This window comes from Martes martes (genome assembly GCF_963455335.1).
Source record: "Martes martes genome assembly, chromosome: 8".
NCBI classification, from domain to species: Eukaryota; Metazoa; Chordata; class Mammalia; order Carnivora; family Mustelidae; genus Martes; species Martes martes.
Window position 1 is genome coordinate 55,745,762 of NC_137895.1, and position 19,698 is coordinate 55,765,459.

A 19,698-nucleotide genomic window follows, 5' to 3' on the forward strand; every position below is an offset into this window, starting at 1 on the left:
CCATTAAAATTCCTCATCCGGGGCGCCTGGGTGGCTCAGTGGGTTAAGCCTCTGCCTTCGGCTCAGGGTCCTGGGATCGAGCCCCGCATCAGGCTCTCTGCTCAGCGGGGAGCCTGCTTCCTCCTCTCTCTCTGCCTGCCTCTCTGCATACTCTCTGTCTGTCAAATAAATAAAATCTTTAAAAAAAAAAATTCCTCATCCAAGAGATAAAAATTTAATCATAGTCATCTAAACCCCCAACACACAAGAAAATAGCAAGGAAAGCTGGGAACTGAAGAATAGTTTATGGGGCGCCTGGGTTGCTCTGGTTGTTAAGGGTCTGCCTTTGGTTCAGGTCATGATCTCTGGGTCTTGGGATCAAGTCCCACATTGGGTGCCCTGCTCAGTGGGGAGTCCGTTTCTCCCTCTCCCTCTGCCCCTCCTCCTGTTCATGCTTGCTCTCTCTTTCAAATAAATAAATAAAACCTTTAAAAGAAAAAAGGGACTATGGTTGTAAGTAGTAGCAAATGGTGTTGTGTTGATAAATACCAAGCATAGTTAAAAAGGTGGGGAATTTAATTGTGTTCCAGAAAGAAAAGGCTGTTAAGACCTTCTAGATGAACCAGAGAGTTGGGACAATAATTATTTAAGTGAAAAAACCAACTTGCCCTTCCTCACTGGAAGGTGCAAGAACGAGAAGGATGATGTATTTGAGGTTTCCCGGCTGAGCTCTAGCCACTGATCTGAATGCCCCAGAAAGCAGCCATGGATGCTCTATGTGTTTTTCCCTCCTGAATTACCCAGATAATTGCCCTTCAGCCTATGTTCCACTAACCTGGGACTAAAATCCATTCACTTAACTAGTACATGGGCCACAATTGCCACTTCAAATGAAAACCCAGGAAGCCAAATCGCAGCTGCTGTTGAAAGTGTATAATTAGCTCCTTGTGCAGCCTGACCCCACTGATTTCTCTGACGTATTTGGCCTGCCATGTGCCCTTTTTGAGACCTCCAGCATCTTCTCCACAGCTGGAGATGCCCGAAACTGCACGGAGCACTTCCTGTGGGTGTGGCCTTACATTCTTAAGGCTGCACGCTGAGTGGATCGCGTTTCAACCACCAGCCTCATCATGCTTTTTAAAATACAGCAGTGGACTATGAGTGGCTATATCAGACATAAGAGGGTTCCCTCCTTTCTTTTTCTTTTTAAAAAATGACTTTGTAATGATGTCTTCTCAAGAAACACTATAATTGGTCAGCCTGGGGTGCGTTTTTTGTCCTCCCATATAACGTCATTAGCTATTCTCAGGAGAGGAAAGGCAGGGTATGCCCCCTGGGAGAATGACAACACTTGTTTCAAGTTGGGGAAGAGCCTGTGGGTCTTTTCCTGCGTTTGGGGGAAAGCTAACACACAATGTTCATTTCCTAAATACGGGATGTGCTGTGTGGCTGGCAGGTCATTTTCCACCATGTCACATCCTTCTGGTTGAAGGCAGCAGGGGCTAGGACAGGAAATGGCAAATTCTCAGAATGAGACAAGGCTTTCCCAGGGCAGTCATTGGTTCTCTGGGACTATAAAACATGCTCATCCAGAAACAGCCTCAGATTTTTCTTTCCTGGAGATAGCCAGAAGTGAATGGTAAGTGGGGGAGGCGAGAGGGATTCTGTCTAAAAGACAGCCATTGGAATTGTAATCCTGGGGTTATATCCTTGGTCCACTACATATTTTATGTGACGTTTCCTCATTTTGCTAAGAGGTATCTTTGCCTGGGAATGTATCACTGGTGGGTGGGATAACCGGGGCATGCAAATAAAATTAAGACCGAGGAGTCAGGAGACCAAGATTCTATTCGGTTCTGTGAAGAATCGGCTGCATCTAGAACGTGTCTGTATTTCGATTTTCTCATCTTTCAGAGGAAAGATTCTGCTCTGTTACCTCACAGTACTGAAAGGCTCTATTTCTATGGCTCATTTGCGACTTTCGAGAAGTTCCTAATAATGAGGAGTACAGTGGGTATGAAGGTGGGACTCTCTAGCAACTAGGAAGGGGGTACCTTTACCCCAGAAACACAGTTCTCTTTCTTAGTCATCTTCAGTTGACTTCAACTTGGTACGAGGTAGCCCTCGGTGAGTTGTTAAACAAAAATGTTGGGCACTTTATTTTATTCAGCCATTACTCATTTTTAAAGAAAGATTTCATCATAAAGAAACACAGTGGTATTAATTTAATGCAACTTAGTTTTAATTATGCACCCACCAAAGAGTGAGAATAGAAAAAATTGCCCAAAGGACATCTTAGGCTTGATTCTAAGATCAGAGCCTGGAAAAATAACAAGCAGGAGAGTCGCTTCAGGGAACCGTCTAACTTAGAAAGATTAGTTTCTTACATCCGAGAGACGCTATGAATTTTTGAGTTTTGGGGGGCCTTGTCTTTTTCTCTCATCAGAGGGAAAAAAAATATCTTGCCAAACTCGTAGGATCCAGGTCTTCATGTAAGGAAAGCGCTTTGTGAGCTGGTACAACCCAGCACCTGCAAAGTGCGATCCTTAGAGCAGAGCAGAGGCCTCAATGTAGGAGTAGATTTCCAGAGCCACCACTCCCTCCTCCCTGAGCTTATGGAACAGTTAATCAAGTGCACCCTTAGCGCTCCCCGGAGAGAAGCGGACCAGAGCCTCCCTCCCGCTGCATGTGCGTTTTAAGGTCCCGAGAACTTGTGTGGCTCCTTCCAGATTCCAGAACCTGTCTCTGCGAGCTCGACACGCAGGCCTCGCCGGCGGGGGCCTGTTTGTTTCCCCCGGCGCCGCCGGGGCTGTTGTCTCTAACCCGGGCGTGCGGGAGGCGCGGGCGCGGCGCGGGCGGACACGGAGGCTCCGGGCTCTAACCGCGTGTCTGTGTCCCCGCAGGGCATGGAGCGGCCGGTGGCCCGGGAGCTGCAGGGCGCCGACGCGCTGCGCCGCTTCCAGGGGCTGCTGCTGGACCGCCGCGGCCGGCTGCACGGGCAGGTGCTGCGCCTGCGCGAGGTGGCCCGGCGCCTCGAGCGCCTCCGCCGGCGCTCCCTGGCGGCCAACGTGGCTGGCAGCTCGCTGAGCGCCGCGGGGGCCGTGGCCGCCATCGTGGGGCTCTCGCTCAGCCCGGTCACCCTGGGCGTGTCGCTGGTGGCGTCGGCCGTGGGGCTGGGGATGGCGACCGCCGGAGGGGCCGTCACCATCACGTCCGACCTCGCCCTGATCTTCTGCAATTCCCGGGAGCTGCGCAGGGTGCAGGAGATCGCCGCCGCCTGCCAGGACCAGATGCGCGAGATCCTGAGCTGCCTCGAGTTCTTCTGCCGCTGCCACGGCCGCGGGGACCGCCAGCTGCTGCAGTGCGGCCGGAACGCCTCTATCGCCCTGTACAACTCTGTCTACTGCGTCGTCTTCTTCGGCTCACGTGGCTTCCTCATCCCCAGGCGGGCGGAAGGGGCCACCAGGGTGAGCCAGGCCGTGCTGAAGGCCAAGATTCAGAAACTGGCGGAGAGCCTGGAGTCCTGCACCGGAGCCCTGGACGAACTCAGCGAGCAGCTGGAGTCCAGAGTCCAGCTCTGCACGAAGGGCGGCCGTGGCCGCGACCTCAAGATCTCTGCTGACCAGTCCGCAGCGCTGTTTTTCTGAGAACATCCTTTCCCCTCATGACCGAGGCCAGAAACCATCCCCATGGGATGCTCCAGATTTGTAGCTCCCTCAGGAAAACAACACCAAGTTGGATGAGGAGTGGAATGCAAAGGATGAGAAAGACTGTTCTTGAAACTGGGGGGAAGGAGGGAGTCCTCAGAGCCCTTCTTTTCCCATCACCGTGGCATCCTGCCTGGGGTTGTGTGCTGGGGACTTTTTACTTGCCTAATCCTATGGGCTATGTGAACTGACAACTCTTGTTCCTTTATCAAAACCATTCAGTTGCCACACTGGTGGGCGCCACTGTATTAAAGTTGACTCAGGGTCCTTGCCCCAGCCCTGGTGGTTTGAGCAGAGGTTGGGGAGGCTGCGTGTGAGGCCACCCTCTGGGGTCTCTCCATGCCCCACTAGGCTCTGAGGTCCTCAAAATGAGGAGGAGACACTAGCTTTTAAAACTTCTCTTCCAGAGTTTATGAGTATAAACAACTCGAGTCCAGAGCAAATCAGGTCCCTCTGAACTGTGTAGCAGGGTTCAGGACCCAAGAGGGGCCTCTCCCATTCACACACTCTTCCCTCCACCCTCTGGGTGCCTGCTCTCAAATCCATCCTGGGGCAGAGTGGGTATTTCTGAAGGGCTTCATAGCCAGACCTCCGGATATTCTGGGAGGGAAACCAAGTAAACGGTCATCTGAATCCCACCCCCTTGCAACAAGCCGCTGAGACCAAGGAAGATGAAGTGACACACAACCTTCCTTACCCACATCCTAGTGCACAGAAGAGAGCAGTGGCTTTGAGTTAGTCCTGGATTTATTATAGGCTCTGTCACTACTGTGGAACCTTGGCCACTTAATTTCTCTGAGTCTTGGCTTCCTGGTCTGTGAAACAGATGCTAAAGTCACCCTGTTTTAAGGTATTGAGATGAAGTGCCAAGCACAGTGTCTGACTCAGGAAGTGTGTGCCCCCCCGCCCCCACCCTGCCCTGTCCGACTGACATTAGCATCACCTGGGAACTTGGTAGAACGGCAACTTCCTGGACTCAACAGTCGACTTAAGGAATCAGAAACTCTGGAGGTGGGGCCCAGCAGCCTGTGTTTAAAACAAGCCCACAGGGGAATCCTGATAGCCACTAAATTTTGAAGAGCACTGCAACAGATGTTGTTGGTTTCTGATCCCCTTGTGGGCGTTCACGAAGTCTCACGGCCTCTCCAGGGGCTCCATGGTCTTCAGAGTCATTCACAGAAGGTCAAGGACAGACAGGGTCCCAAAAGTGAAAGAAAGAATATGTGCAGGATCTGTCAGGGCGTCCTGGGGCAATTTCCCACCCTGCGAAGTAAGGGATATAACAAAATACCCCTCTAGAGGGCAGTGTTGCCCACTCATTGTAGGAACTGGTACACAAAGGACCGTGAACTTAATGCAAATTGACCTTTGTTACCTTCTCTGAAGACTGCGGGGCCTTGTATTTTTTTTAATTTATTTTAAGTTTGTTATTTAATTGCTGTTTATCATTTGCATTTAATTGTTTTTAATCACCATGCCGCGTTTAGAAAATAATAGGAATAGCATGTTTCTGATCGGGAGGCTGTGGAGGCTCTTTCCCGGAGATGATGCTGAGTTTTGCCTTCCTAAGGTGGGGCATGAGTTGGAAATAGCATTGCTCTCTTTGAGTAAGTCTTTCTCCAGGAGAGGGGAATTTTATTTCCTAGTGATCTGAGTGATCCTTTTAGGTAAATGTGGGACGTTCTGAATAGAGAGACCACGGACGAATTTAGGCTTACCAATGGAGGTTTGACTTATGGGCTATAGAAAGGATGCAAGCATATTTATCCTGAAGGTACTTTGCCAGCAAATAACACTTGACCTGAAAGCGAACCTATTTTGTTCAGGGAGGAAAAGAACCCATCAGAGGCATGAGAAGGAGGCACTCAGACCAGGGCAGTCTCATGTCTTGTGACATTATATCTTGTGGGTGATAGGCAAATAGCTTATGTGGTGATGTGTTATATTTTCACTTTGGGAGCTGTCGGGAATCTCTAAGCTGTCTCTAAGAAAATACTTATCATTTCTTCAATTTCCATTCCTACAAACATAATGTTGAAAATATGTTGAAAAGCTTTTGGGAACCACACACCCAACACTTGGCTGTGTTATTTAGTTGTTTAACATGCTTTAAATCTACCCAGTCTACTACCCCCATGTTTCCCAGTGGTGGCAGAGTGTCTGAGGAACTGTAATCTCAGCTCTGGGGGGAGGGCTTAGTGGTTCTGTGTTTTTATTTCTCCTATAAATTGCAATTGATCCGTATCCTGGTTTCTGTTGAAGCTGGCGCTGGTTTCTTTTTAAACTGGTATCATTTCTTCGACCACCTTGTACGAATGCTAGCATTTTAAATCACCAGAATGTACTTTACATCGTCGTCTGGGTTGTGTCTCAAAGACACAACTACTCCCTGACTCCATCTTTTATTAATGCTTCAGTTTGCGTCATAGTCTTCCAATGGGTGGGTTGTTCCCTAGAAATTAACTGGGCATTTCAGGAAGCAACAGGAGCAACAGCAGCAGCAAACTTTTCTTATCATTCGGGTATTTGGGGGATATCAAAGTCATAAATTCCCAAAGTTATCATTTCAGTGGCCCCCTTTACATCTAAGGAAGAGTGTCTACTTCGGAACAATACTTTGCACATTATAGGAGCTCAATACATGCATTTAAATAATTTAATGAACTGCTTAGCTATAATATTAGAATTTATTGGTAATGAAATGTTATCGATTCTTTTCTGGGTCTGATATAAAAAGTGGAGCCTCTACCAGGATTTAGCCAAGTCCAGTTAAATGGATCCTAGAGACAAATACTTATTTATTTCTTTTGGGGGAATGCAAATAAGGCTTTTCCTTAAGGCCTTCGTTCTGTAAACAAACAGATTGAAATGGTATGTTGCAAAAGGAAGAAGAGAGAGGAGTATTTAGATTACAAATGTACTTCAGAAAAATGTCCAAGCTTGAAAAATAAAAATTTTGTTCTAAAATTTAAGTGCTTCTGTTAGTTTCTTGGGTTTATAATAGTTTGGATTGGTTTTTTTTTCCCACAAAAAAGGAGGTTCATTTGGTTCTGCATTTCAAGGATTCAGTAAAACTACATTCTGCTCTATGAAAAAAATGATCCTTAGCAAACATTCTGATCTTCATTGCTCTGATGCCTTTGCCCTCAGGCACCTGTCATTTCCAAGATGGCAATTGTCATCGTGGAAAGTAGTTACTGGGAGAAAAAAGAGAAGAGTGGTGTAGAAATCAGCCTAGATCAGATAAGGCAAACAATCAGTCAACTTGATATATTTCTCATTCAAAATCTTAGTGTGAAAAGGAAGTAAAGGGAAGTGAGGCACTGCCATAAAACATTGTGCAGAGATTAAGTGGGGATACAGTTAAATGCAGCAATTTCTGAACGCCACATTTTTTCCCACTGTAGCAAAATAAGTCCTTTCCTTTCATTGAAAAAAAAGGCCCATTCCACAAACTTTTTGACCTTTCTGTAATTAATTACCTAATCTCATGTCTGCCTGTTGTGAATTAATAACTTTGAAAAGGGGCAGATGTGTAATCATGTTCACTTAGAATATTCAGTGTTGAATTGTATAAATGAACTTTCAAACTTTTTTTTTTAAGATTTTATTTATTTATTTGACAGACGGAGATCATAAGTAGACAGAGAGGCAGGCAGAGAGAGAGAGAGGAGGAAGCAGCCTCTCCGCTGAGCAGAGAGCCCGATGTGGGGCTTGGTCCCAGGACCCTGGGATCATGACCTGAGCTGAAGGCAGAGGCTTTAACCCACTGAGCCACCCAGGCACCCCTATAAATGAACTTTTAAAAAGTAATCAACTCCTATTACAGGAATTCTCTTATTATCTAGAAGTCTCAGCAGTTTCAAAACCTTTGGGTATAATTGAGAAGTAGGAAGCAATTGAAAGGAAACCTAGAATCCGCCAAACCAGCCTTCACAAATCCCAGACACTAGAGAGAGGCAGAAAGGAAGGGTGGAGGCAAAACTTCCCCAGAAATTTCTAGGAGACTTCACCTTGCAAGTAACTGATCTTGACCTTGCAAGGCCTGTGGGAAACTAGTATTTTTAGCTACCAGTTCACTGTTCTCAATATACCTAGGATTCTGTTTGTAAGGGAAAAAAGGAGAGTGGACATTGAGTGGGAGGTCTGACAATCCAAAGACTGTAGTGGTCGCTGAAGTCTTTTGAGAACTTCTGGCCTGGATGTGATCTCACTGAGTGCCAGCCTCTGAGACTCCACCTTGGGGACTCCCCTGGTCCTCTGAATGTTGCACTCTTAATGATTGTGCAGACCAAAAAAAAAAAAAAAAAAAAAAATTTGCTGCATTGGTGGGACTGTTTGCAAAGGCCAGCCAAAAGCTGGGATCTTATCTTTGCTGAAGCATATGGCATTTCTGTCGTGACAAGTGTCCTTTTAGTGAATTGCAATAAATCTCTCCTTGTTGAGTTGACAGGAGGTTGGGATGGTGACTTTTGCTCCTGCCAAACCCCTATGCGAGAAGGTAAACCCTGTTGTGGTCTGGAATAGGATAAAGAGGGAGCCCCAAGATCTGGAAATAATCCCTTAGCAACCAGAGACACGTTTGGAGAGGGGAAATCATGCTGATGAAGCAAGACCGTTGCAGGGGCTAAGAAGGAACATTAGGGCTCCTCCGCACCCCAAATCCTGACTGGCAGTAGTATTAAGTCGTGGAGAGAAGGTCTTCCAATGTGTTGTTGCCTGCACAGGTAAAACTTGGCTATACAAGCTACATCTGTAAAGAATGAGGTTTAATCCCATTTTGCGTTTCCAGTGTAAGCCCAGGGCTGGAAGTGCAGGCAGGCCTATGACCTGATTTGCCCTAGAACTTTAGCAATGAGTCACAGCCAAAGTCCTCTGGCTCCCAAATACACAGGGATAGTCACAGTATGGCTTGTTCCAGCATTTGTGGGGATGCAGTTGCCAAATTTACCCAAATTTTTGTAAACGGAGTCAGGGAGGGGTGATGATGTCTCACATCTTTCTTTTAGGTTAAAATGTCCTTTTTCCAGGCTCCCTGGTTGGCACGCAGACATTTATTCTGCCCTCCCCTTGTTATTAAAATTATACTCGTGAAACGTTGAAGAACAATACTTTTCTCAGTGCTTAAATAAAATGACATGTAGATAATAAATATAAAAGGTGTGGATATTTAATGATAATAGTAATAACTAATATCAATTGAAAACTTCCTTGTTCTAAGTACAGTTTGACATGTATTATCACATTTACCTTACAAAAATCTTATGGGGTGGACAGTAAGATTACCCCATATTATTAAAGAAAGTAAGGACGTGAGAGGTCATACAGCTAGCAAGAGGTGTCCAAGGATTTGAATTCTGGCAACCTGACGCCAGAATTATGCTCACGATATAGCTCACAATAGTAGCTCACGATATTGACAACATTATGAACAACAAGCTGACAGATTCATTCATTCATCCAGAAAATACATGTTGAATACTAACCTTGTACTAGCTACTGTCATTTGTGGGCAATGTAGACAGAGTTCTAGATCTTACAGTGCTAACAATCCAGTAAACTAGGCAGAATTATCTTACGCCAGCAGGTTATTCAATAAGAAATTGAAATGCAGATTTGCAAATGACAAGTATTTGTCAAAAACAAACAAATAAACAAAAAAACCCAACAACCAAACCAATGTGGGCGCGATTTGAAAATAACCAAACTTCAGCTTAGATCATAAACACTTGCACACAGTTATTTGTAATGCTGTCCCAGATGTCTCAATCATGGCCAGATTCTTGTGAACAAAACGTCTAGAATGGAAGGACATGCTTAATAAGAACTTTCTGCTAACCACGGATGTGCTGGGAAGGCATCGTCAGACACCACACAGACATGCATTGAGAAATGACTGGTTCAACAGGCCTTTCCAGCTCTTATATAAAAACCTCTGAAAATGAAACTTCTGGAGCTTCATTCCATTGAAACCAGCACTGACCCTGCTTGTCGGTTTTCTTCCCATTAGGGGCGTGTACTCAGTTCCCTTCCAGTGGTATGGCCTCATACTGCTGGGGGCTGGTGGGAGAGCTGCTAGGTGTGATTACGAATAAGACCTTAGGTATCATGAAACTATTCAAAATAATAACATTTTGTGGATGATTTGTTGTCATTTTTAAAGAAGATTTTATTTATTTATTTATTTGAGAGAGAGAGAGACACACACACACACACAGTGAGAGAGGGAACACAAACAGGGGGAGTGGGAGAGGGAGAAGCAGGCTTCCCTTGGAGTAGGGAGCCTGATGCAGGGCTCTATCCCAGGACCCTGGGATCATGACCTGAGGTGAAGGCAGAGGCCCAGTGACTGAGCCACCCAGGAGCCCCGATTTGTTGTCATTTTTAAAAAAGCTTTTATTTATGAGAAAGAGAGCTCAAGCATGAGTGGGAGCAGGAGTGGGAGGAGGGGCAGAAGGAGAGGGACAAGCAGACTCCCCACTCAGTGGGAAGCCCAACACAGGGCTCAATCCCAGGACCTGGAATCATGACCCAAGCTGAAGTCAGATGCTTAACCAACTGAGTCACCTAGGCGCCCCCTCATTGTTGTTTTCAAGACTTTAAGTATCTCCATGGAGCACCTGGGTGGCTCAGTGGGTTAAAGCCTCTGCCTTCGGCTCAGGTCATGATCTCAGGGTCCTGCGATCGAGCCCTCCATCGGGCTCTCTGCTCAGCTGGGAGCCTGCTTCCCCCTCTCTGCCTGCCTCTCTGCCTACTTGTGATCTCTCTCTCTGTGTCAAATAAAGAAATAAAGTCTTTAAAAAAGAAAAAAAGACTTTAAGTATCTCCACACCCAGTGTGGGGCTCAAACTCACAACCCCAAGACCAAGAGCCGTGTGCTCTATAGACTGAGCCCGCCAGGCGCCCCTGGTTGATCCAGTTCTGCATCGGGCTCCCTGCTTGGCGGGAGTCTGCTTCTCCCTCTCCTCCCTGCTCATGCTCTCCCTCCCTATCTCTGTCTATCTCTCTCAAATAAATAAATAAATAAAATCTTTAAAAAAAAAAAAGACCTTTAAAAAATCTTTAAAAAAATCTCGTATAGACGCAAAAAAAAACAAAAAAGAAAGAAAGAGAAAAGGTTTTTTCTTTGTGATGAGAACTTTTAGGATCTACTCTCAGCAACTTTCTAACATACCCTACAGCAGTGTTGGCTTTAGTTACCATGTCTTCCATTACATCCTGGCTACTTATTTACCTTATAATTGGAAGTTGGCACCTTTTGGTTACTTTAACCCAATCTCCCTTCTCCTGCCCTGTGTCTGGTGGTCACAAATCTGATTTTTTTTCCTATGAGGGTCTTTTTTTTTTTTTTTTTTGAGATTTCACATATAAGCAAGATCACACAGTATTTGTGTTTCTCTGTTTGACATATTTCACTTAGCATATGCCCTCAAGATCCACCCATGTTGTCACAAATTGCCGGATTTCTTTCTTTTTTATGATTGAACAGTATTCTGTTGAATATATCCACTACATTTTCTTTGTCCATCAGGCCTGGTGGTTTTGAATGAGCTGGAGAGAAGAATGGGACCATTGTGAGCCACCAGAACAAACGTTTGCAAGACCTTTAGTGATGAGAAGCAGCAGCAGAGAGGAAAGGCAGTTCTGTGCTGCACCTGACGCCCCACCTCCCTGGGCTCTCGGACATGTTGGGCTGGCCTCAAAAACCCAAGCCCAGCCCTAGGTCAGCATTGAGTCATAAATCTGTGGTGCTGACAGTGAACTTCCTGATCTCTGAACGTTTTCCTCCCCAGAGTGGCCTCCTTTATACGGGGTGTTTTCTAAAGAGGAAATCTTTGGAAGGATTCGAGCAGGGTCTGATCGTAAGTCTGATCTGATCAGACTCGTGTTCTAAAAGGATCCCTTTGCTGTTACATGGAGAATTCCTTACGAAAGGGTGAGAGTAGAGTGAAGACCAATTAGGAGGCAATTGCAATACTGCAGGGGGGAGATGCTGGGAGCTGGCAGGAGAGAACAGTAGTGAGATTCCAGATATGTTACGGAGGTAGACCAACAGGACTTGCTGACGGATTGGTTTTGGGGGTGGAAGAAAGGACTTCTGGCCTGAGTGGTTGAGATGGATGATGTGGCCATTTCCTCCCCTGGGGATAGCTGTAGGTGGCACGAATTGGGGAGAAGTGGCATCGGGAATGTTCCATTTTAGATACATTAAGTTTGACACATGGAGACATTTAAGAGGAAAGACTAGACCATTGAAGAAATGAGTCTGGACCTTGAGGAAGAGTTAGAGAAGAGTTATGAATGCGAGGATGCTTAGCAAATGGGTGATATTTGGGCCACGAGACTGGGTACAAAACTCTGGGAATGAGTAGACACAGACAATGTAGGGAATAGCTCCAAGGACTCAGCCCTGGATCTGGCAACATTTAGAGTGAGGAATGGGTGGGGATGAGGGGGAGCTATCTAGGAAGACAGAAGGAGTGGCCAGCAGGGCAGGGAAGAAACCAGGGGTCTGCGTGCCTTGGAAGCCAATGAAAAGGATTTCTCAAGGAGGAGGGAGCCAAAGGCTGCTGGAGAACCGAGTAAAATGAAGAATGAGAATTGGCCATTGGGTTTAGCAGCATGAGGTCACTCACAACCTTGACAAGAGAAATATCTGTGGAAACAATGGGGCCAAAAGCCTTACTGAAGTGGCTCTCCAATCAGCATGTATAGACATCTCTCTTGAAGGGTTTTGCTATCAAGGGGAACAGACAAGTGGGCACTAGCAGGAAGGGGATATGGGACCATGAGAAATATTCTGTAAGATGAAGAGAAATCAGAGGGCCTGTGTGCATGCTGTGAGAATGATCCTGGAAAGAAGAGGAAAAGGAGATGGTACAGGAGAGGAAATAGAGGCTTTAGAAGATTGTTTTTGAGCAAGTAAGAGGTTGGGGGTTGCCCTTCAATTGCAGGGACACTGAGTGCACATGCTCAGAACAGGAGGGAAGGTAGAGCAGGCAAGTGTTAAGTTTGGCGTGGGAACTCGTGGAAGTTTTCATTTTCCCCCGAAATAGGAAGCAGGGTCACCGGGTGAGAATGACAATGGGAGGGGGGCACTGGATGGTTGAGAGGATGTTTAGGCCAGTGGGAGAGGCAGCGGACAGATACAGGAAACGTGCTGGGCTCCCTGGGCAGCAAGCAGCGCCACTTACAGGGGGTTGCTGAGGAGCATGGTTTAATTATGTCTACGTGGTCTCTTCTCCTTAACAGCTCTGCTACTTAAAGTTCCTAGATGCAAACAACGGAAGCTCTTCCAGCTAATTTAGCGGAAAAGAAATTTATTAGAGCATATTGGGAAGCTCACAGAATCTCCAAGAAGGTGCAAGTAAGTCTTGGAGGTAACGCAGCTGGGACAACACCCAAACCCCATGACGTCACCACATAAGCAGAAACTCCACTGCTGCTGTCACTAAACTAGGACACCACGGACGGCAGCATCTGGACACCGGAACCTTTGCCACTGCTGCCTCTAGAGCTGGACACCTCAGCCAATGCCAGGATCCACTTGCTTGCATCGCTCTGTTCCGAACTGAGCCCTGACATCGGTGTCTCTGTTTGGTAGAAAGTTGTGCCGTAGGTGTAAGGGAGGGTGGGCGAGTAAGGTTCTGATTTCTACTTAAGGAGAAGGAATTGTGCCAGGAAAACATTGTGAGTCATTGGACAGCTGTTGAAAAGATGCTGGACTCTCACTGAGGATGAGAAACGTCCCAGATAGCGGTTGATGTTTTACTTTATGTTTATTTATTTCATACATTTAGACATCAAACTCTTACACTTAAATTCACATGCTTCTATTTGGAAGAGCAGCTGGAAGCTGCCGTGTGTTATTATTTCATTGTGGCAATGGTACCTGGCTTGCCAAGGAATTACAAAAACACCTCCATTTCCAGTATTTTTTAAAAAAAAATTGTGTATGCAGGGGCGCCTGGCTGGCTCAGTCAGTAGAGCATGTGGCTCTTGATCTCAGGATTGAGTTCAAGCCCCCTGTTGGGAGCTTACTTTAAAAAAAATTGTAAAATTGGGCATGCATTAAAAATAAAACACTTATGTAAAAGGCATAGGAAACAACCAGGAGACCAGGAAATGAGACATTAGCTGCCTTTCCTTTATCACCCAGCCCGCAGTATGAATGAACCGACCTTGAAACTTCAGCCTTTGTGGTTCTCTACCCAAGGATTATAACATAACATTTGAATTTCCTGCTTGTTGTTGACTTGGGGTTAATTCCATCCTTTATATACATTTATTTACATCTTAGAATATTGTCCCCTGCACTGTAATTCTCAGTCTGAGGCACCCAATTTTTTCTGGTCCCGGACAGAGCAATCTCTTTTGGGAAAGACCCGAGGAGGGTAGTAGACCAGACCGAGGGGTTCCGGTTAATGTTCAAGGGGCCAAATGCAGAGTTGGCAGAGCAGCTGGGTTTACTGCCACACTGAGCGAGCTGCTCCCGGCCACTGCTTATGGGGTGGTGCCCATCACGGGAGCGGCTGCCTGCAGTCTTATTAAATTGGATTCAGAAACTCCCGTGATCCATATAATTAGTAAATAAGTAGGCTTTGGGGATTTATTCATGCTAAGCTCACTCATAGGAGACTAATCTACAAACCAGTCTCATTTGTTCATTGGGCAACTACTCACTGGATGCTTATTCTCTGCCTGGCACTGGGCATCGCAGCGGGGCAAAGCACAGTGTGGGTGCTGCCCTTCTAGTGCATATCGTCTGCTGGGAAATCACACAATGAGAAAGTCCTTGTGGACCATGGTGGGAGGGATGGGAAGGGAGAAGCAGGGGAATTCAAGACAAATTTTGGCATGGAGTCTGGAGGACTTGCTGATGTGGAGCCTGGAGGAAAGGAAGAATTGAGACAAGGAGGATGGAGAGGGATGATGGTGTGGAGGAGACATCCAGATGCCAATGTTTTTGTTTGTTTGTTTGTTTGTTGTTTTTGTTTTTTAAAAGATCTTATTTATTTATTTGACAGAGGGAGATCACAAGTAGGCAGAGAGAGAGGAGGAGGAGGAAGCAGGCTCCCTGCCGAGCAGAGAGCCCCATGCGGGACTTGATCCCAGGACCCTGAGATCATGACCTGAGCGGAAGGCAGAGGCTTAACCCACTGAGCCACCCAGGCGCCCCAACCAATGTTTTAATGTTTATTGGGAGATAAGGCCAAGTTGAGATTCAAAACTAATTATCCATAGAAGAGATGCCCTTTGGGGTACGTAGACTACCCAGGAGACAAATAATTTGGCTTCAGCTAATTGAAAAATTTAAGGGCATATTATTTATGTTTCTATCTCCCTTAGCCGTATTAGGGATAACACAAACATGATATAGTATGGTGGTGAGAGTGGGAGCTCTGGAGCCAGTCTGCTTGGGTTCAAGTCTCAGTTCCTACAAGAACCATTCTCTTCTGCTCGTGACCTCACTCCCTTTATCTGCCCACATATTTGCTTCTCTTCTGGGGTCTCCTAGCTATGTAAAGGTTCCAGTCCATTTCTTCTCGCTCAAGCCGGACACTGGGAATCATCAACGTGGTGATTGGCCTTCATCTTCCGCGTTAAATCATTCATGAGGATTTATCTAGCCTCTCCACACCCTTTGATTTTGTCCGTTTCTCTCCATCCCCACTGCCCCTCTCTGGTCCAAAACACCATCATCTTTGGCTTGAACACCTGGTAACTGATGTTCCCGCATCCCTCCCCCAACCCAGTCTGTTCTCCACTGCAGCTGACTGAGTGATCTTTTCAAACACATCTCTGCCTCAATCTCTTCAAAGGCTTCCTATTGCCCTTGGAATAAAGTCTCAAATCCCAGATCCTTTACATGGTATATGGGGGTCTGAGATATTCACGTCCCTATCTCTACTGCCAGCTTCATTCTTAATCACCATCTTCTAATCACTATAAGCTTCGTTTGATTTTTTCCATGGCAGGGCCTAACCTAGGAGATTCTGTCTTTAAGCCATTCCCTATTCCCCACACAGCTGGTCAATTCCAGGTCTCAGCTTGAAAGTCACTTCCACAGGGAAAATGTCCATGATTCACAGATAAAGGTTAAGTGATGCTCTTGCTTTTCTCCTTGGTACCATTCATCTCACTTGTGATTACTTTTCTGTGTCTATCTGTCCCTCTTGACTGTGAATATTTCTTTCTTTCTTCTTCTTCTTTCTTTTTTTTTAAGCTTTTATTTATTTATTTGAGAGAGAGGCAGTGAGAGAGAGCATGAGAGGGAAGAAGGTCAGAGGGAGAAGCAGACTCCCTGTGGAGCTGGGAGCCTGATGCAGGACTTGATCCGGGACTCCAGGATCATGACCTGAGCCGAAGGCAGATGCTTAACCAACTGAGCCACCCAGGCACCCTCTTCCTTCTTTTTAGAAAATATTTATTTATTTTAGAGAAAGAGAGAGAGAGAGAGAGAGAGAGAGAGCGCACATGAGAGAACAAGGGGGAGGGGCGGAGGGAGAGGGAGAGAGAGAACCTCTAGTAGATTCCCCACTGAGCAGGGAGCCTGACGTGGGGATCCATCCCAGGACACTGAGATCATGACCTGAGCTGAAATCAAGAGTCGGACAGTCACCTGACTGAGTCACCCAGGCGCCCCTGTTTCTTCTTATTTTTTTAAACAGGCTCTCTCCCCTACTGGAGCTCAGGTTTCATGCTTAGCTCTGGATCCTGGTGTCTGGCCCAGGGTCTGACATAATGTTTGAGACTATTTGTTGAACAACAACAAAGAAGAAACAAATATAGATTCCTCTGTATTTTAAGAAGCTTTTCAAATCAAAAGCAAAAAGAAGACACCAACAGTCAACTGGGACCAGTGATCTTTCTTTCTCTAGACAGGGATTTGTTACATAACTAAGTAATTTTTATGTGAACTCTCTTTCTTCTGGCCTGTTCTGTTTTTGCCCTTGTTGTAACAATCATGTGTCTCTCTTGTCTTGAACATACACATTCATAGCAGATTTTAATTCATAAGTTAAAGAGAATTTTCTGACTGATTACATTTGGCACTGGTTCCTTCTTGACGAATACAGAACACGTTCAGGACAGAAAGGGAGCTTTCTCCACGACTGGCTACAGGAAAAGCAACTTCTGGGAGGATCTTCAGCAGAAAGTAATGAACAAAGGACTCTGCATCTTCTACAGAAGTCTTGTCCATAAGTTTGGGGGCTCACTCCACATTTGGTCCAGGACCCACTGCTGTCCTGACTTGCTCATGCCCCCAAATGGCTCAGGGTCACTGACCCGCTGAAGGCTTCATCATGGTCCTTCCCTTATGTGCCAAGGGCAGGAGCCACAGTGCCTGGAGCCCACCATACTTTGAGTGGCCCACAAAAAAGTCTCAATTTCTTTTAAAATCAAAAGGACATGGGGTGCCTGGGTGACTCAGTGGGTTAAAGCCTCTGCCTTCGGCTCAGGTCATGATCCCAGGGTCCTGGGATCAAGCCCTGCATTGGGCTCTCTGCTCAGCGGGGAGCCTGCTTCCCCCTCTCTCTGTCTTCCTGCCTCTCCGCCTACTTGTGATCTCTGTCTGTCAAATAAATAAACAAAATCTAAAAAAAAAAAGGACAAACAAAAGAACTTTCACATCAAAGAAACTATTTTAATATGGTTATATTTATATATTTGTCCCTATACTAATGCAGCCTTATAGTTTTTAGGAATTGTTTTGTGGGAAAAGGGTCCTATGAAGGCAGGAGTACTAGGGTCTGTGAAAACCTTTCAGAGTAAGGTGGGGTCCGTCCCTTTGCCCTCTCCCTCTGGAGCCAGTGTATTGTTTGAGCCGTGCTTTCCCCCCTCAGCATTTTGAGTGTTTATTTGGATTTCCTCTTTAACCTTCCTCATTGTTCTAAAGTACAGGATTTGACACTGCTCAGTTACTAGAACGACTTCTATAATATCCATGACTAGAATATAAATATCCAAACGACTCCACATCGTCAAAAGCAGACAGTCCTCTCAGCTGGTGCCGCCTCTCCTCTGTGGAAACCTCTGGGGTCCCCCTGCCGGTCTGACGTGAATCCTGTCCCAGGCGTGGGTGCTGGGGGAGACCCAAATCTTGCCCACATGCCTTGTGCCGGGAATGGCGCCACCAGGCTGCTGTTGGGGCCACTGAGCCCTGTCTTCTCGGCGTCCCTCTGTGCCTTGGGGACACTGGCACCACAGGAAGTCTTAAAAATAGCTGATGTCTGAATTATCCAAGAACAAACAGAAACACTTTGGGCTTGGCTGAAAAGGGCAGTTTATATTATAGGAGCAGTTGAGTCATTGAAATCCGCCCCCCTTCAGAGCAGCACCAGAAATCTCCTGTGACTTTTTTTTTTTTTTTGCTTTCCTGTCACACGTTTTAACAAACTCTGGGGAACTTTAGACCCCATATGATATGCAGTTTTACGGTCCTTCCAATTACTTCCATCTGGGTCTCCTTTCCAGGCCTCTAGCTTCCCTCCTTTACCATCAGGGCTTCTGGCTTCCCTCAGCACTTTTCATTGCCCACTCCTCTCCTAAATGAACCCGGAAAACGAAGGGAAGCTGAAGAAATACTTTGGCTACTCTGTCGTTGTTACAGAAAACTCTGTGGGGCTGTGGGATTTGGAGTGTGAGTCCTCAGGAAGAAAGCTGCTGAGATCATGAAAGCTGATGTTCTCTGTGGGGAAAAGTGCCCGCCGGGCCCTGGAGGCCTGGGTTCTACTCTTGTTTCTTGTCACCTTGCTGTGTGACATGTCTCTTTCTCCCCTGGACTCGAGTTTGTTTCTCCTTTGTCCAACGAAGAGCACGGCATTTCCAGCACGTCTACCAAGCACAGCACAGAAAGCGGAAGAGCGAGAGTTAGTATGAGAGATTTTCTTTGGGAAAAGTCAACTTCTCCTTATCCCAAAGAGTGTTACCCAGAGCTCACCCAGGCTGGCCTAATTTCCCAGTCCTGGGAAAACAGAGAGGGTGGAGGTGTAGGGGGCTGCATGAGGAGCTGGAATGCTTTAGACTGTGTGGCACAAGCATGGGCTGATTGAACCCGTCTCAGGGTGACCTGCTGTCTTATAGTGTGTGTCTGCTGTCCTTTCCTTTAACTTGGAGAAACGATATAAAAAGACCGAAGACCTTAGTGTATTTTGCAGGAGATGATCACAAAGCTAGAAACTGTAAGGGCCTATTTAGCCAGAGTGATTCCATCTTGGATTAAAAGTCATTTTGTTGTTTATGCAGTAAAACTTAAACTGTCCCTGGCCCCCTTCCCCCAGGGGACTTACTTAAAAACAAGCCCGGGAAACCAGTCCCAGGTAACAAAGCCCAAATACAAGGGTGGGTCAGGCCAGGTGGAGACATCCAATCAGTAAAGCGCGCATACTGTCTCCGTAGCTACCAAGGAGTATGGGCCCCGCCTTTTGGGCGCCAATTCTGACCAAGGTGATAGGCTAGTTCAAATGTCTACTATAGGGTAAATTGTAATTCAGTTGGTCACTTATGTGTGACTTAGCATGACTGTGCAGCTTTCTCTGTGTGTTACAATTTCATTGGCCACCTGTGCGTGGCCAGGCCTAACCACATGGCCTTTGCTCTATAAAAGCTAGTCTGTGAGGCAGAGAGAGGTCACCCTCTCTGTAAGAAGCGCACCCTGAATGTTCGGTTTGATTCTTGATGCTTGGCGCGAAATAAATCTTTGCTTGATCTTTGCTTTTTATCAGTCTCGCTCCTTTAATCATGGAGCCATTATTGGGGCACCTTTCAGAAACGATTTCACTCCCTGAGAAAACAACCAGTGAAGTTCCTTCTGATCCTCCTTCATACTTGATTCCATGTTTCGCTGAGTTGGCATTCATCCAGGCAGCGTCCATTTTGTGTCAGGCAGTATGCTTAGAGCTGGGGGCAAGAAGATCAGCTCTTGCTTCCTACATTCTCTTTCTATCCTTTCCTCACTACAATCTGTCTCTGTAAAGAGTTAGAGTGATATTTTAAATATGTAGATCCT

At 46.3% G+C, this 19,698-nt stretch overlaps 1 protein-coding gene across 1 annotated transcript; it reads left to right on the forward strand.

The window, feature by feature from the left end:
• Positions 1–1,493: 1,493 nt before the first annotated feature.
• On the forward strand, positions 1,494–3,626 carry APOLD1 (apolipoprotein L domain containing 1; the record flags this gene model as incomplete). The annotated part of the gene is given in 3 exon segments (XM_080812207.1): positions 1,494–1,613; positions 1,616–1,618; positions 2,883–3,626. Coding segments are annotated over 3 exon segments (867 nt in total).
• Between the last annotated feature and the right edge of the window lie 16,072 nt (positions 3,627–19,698).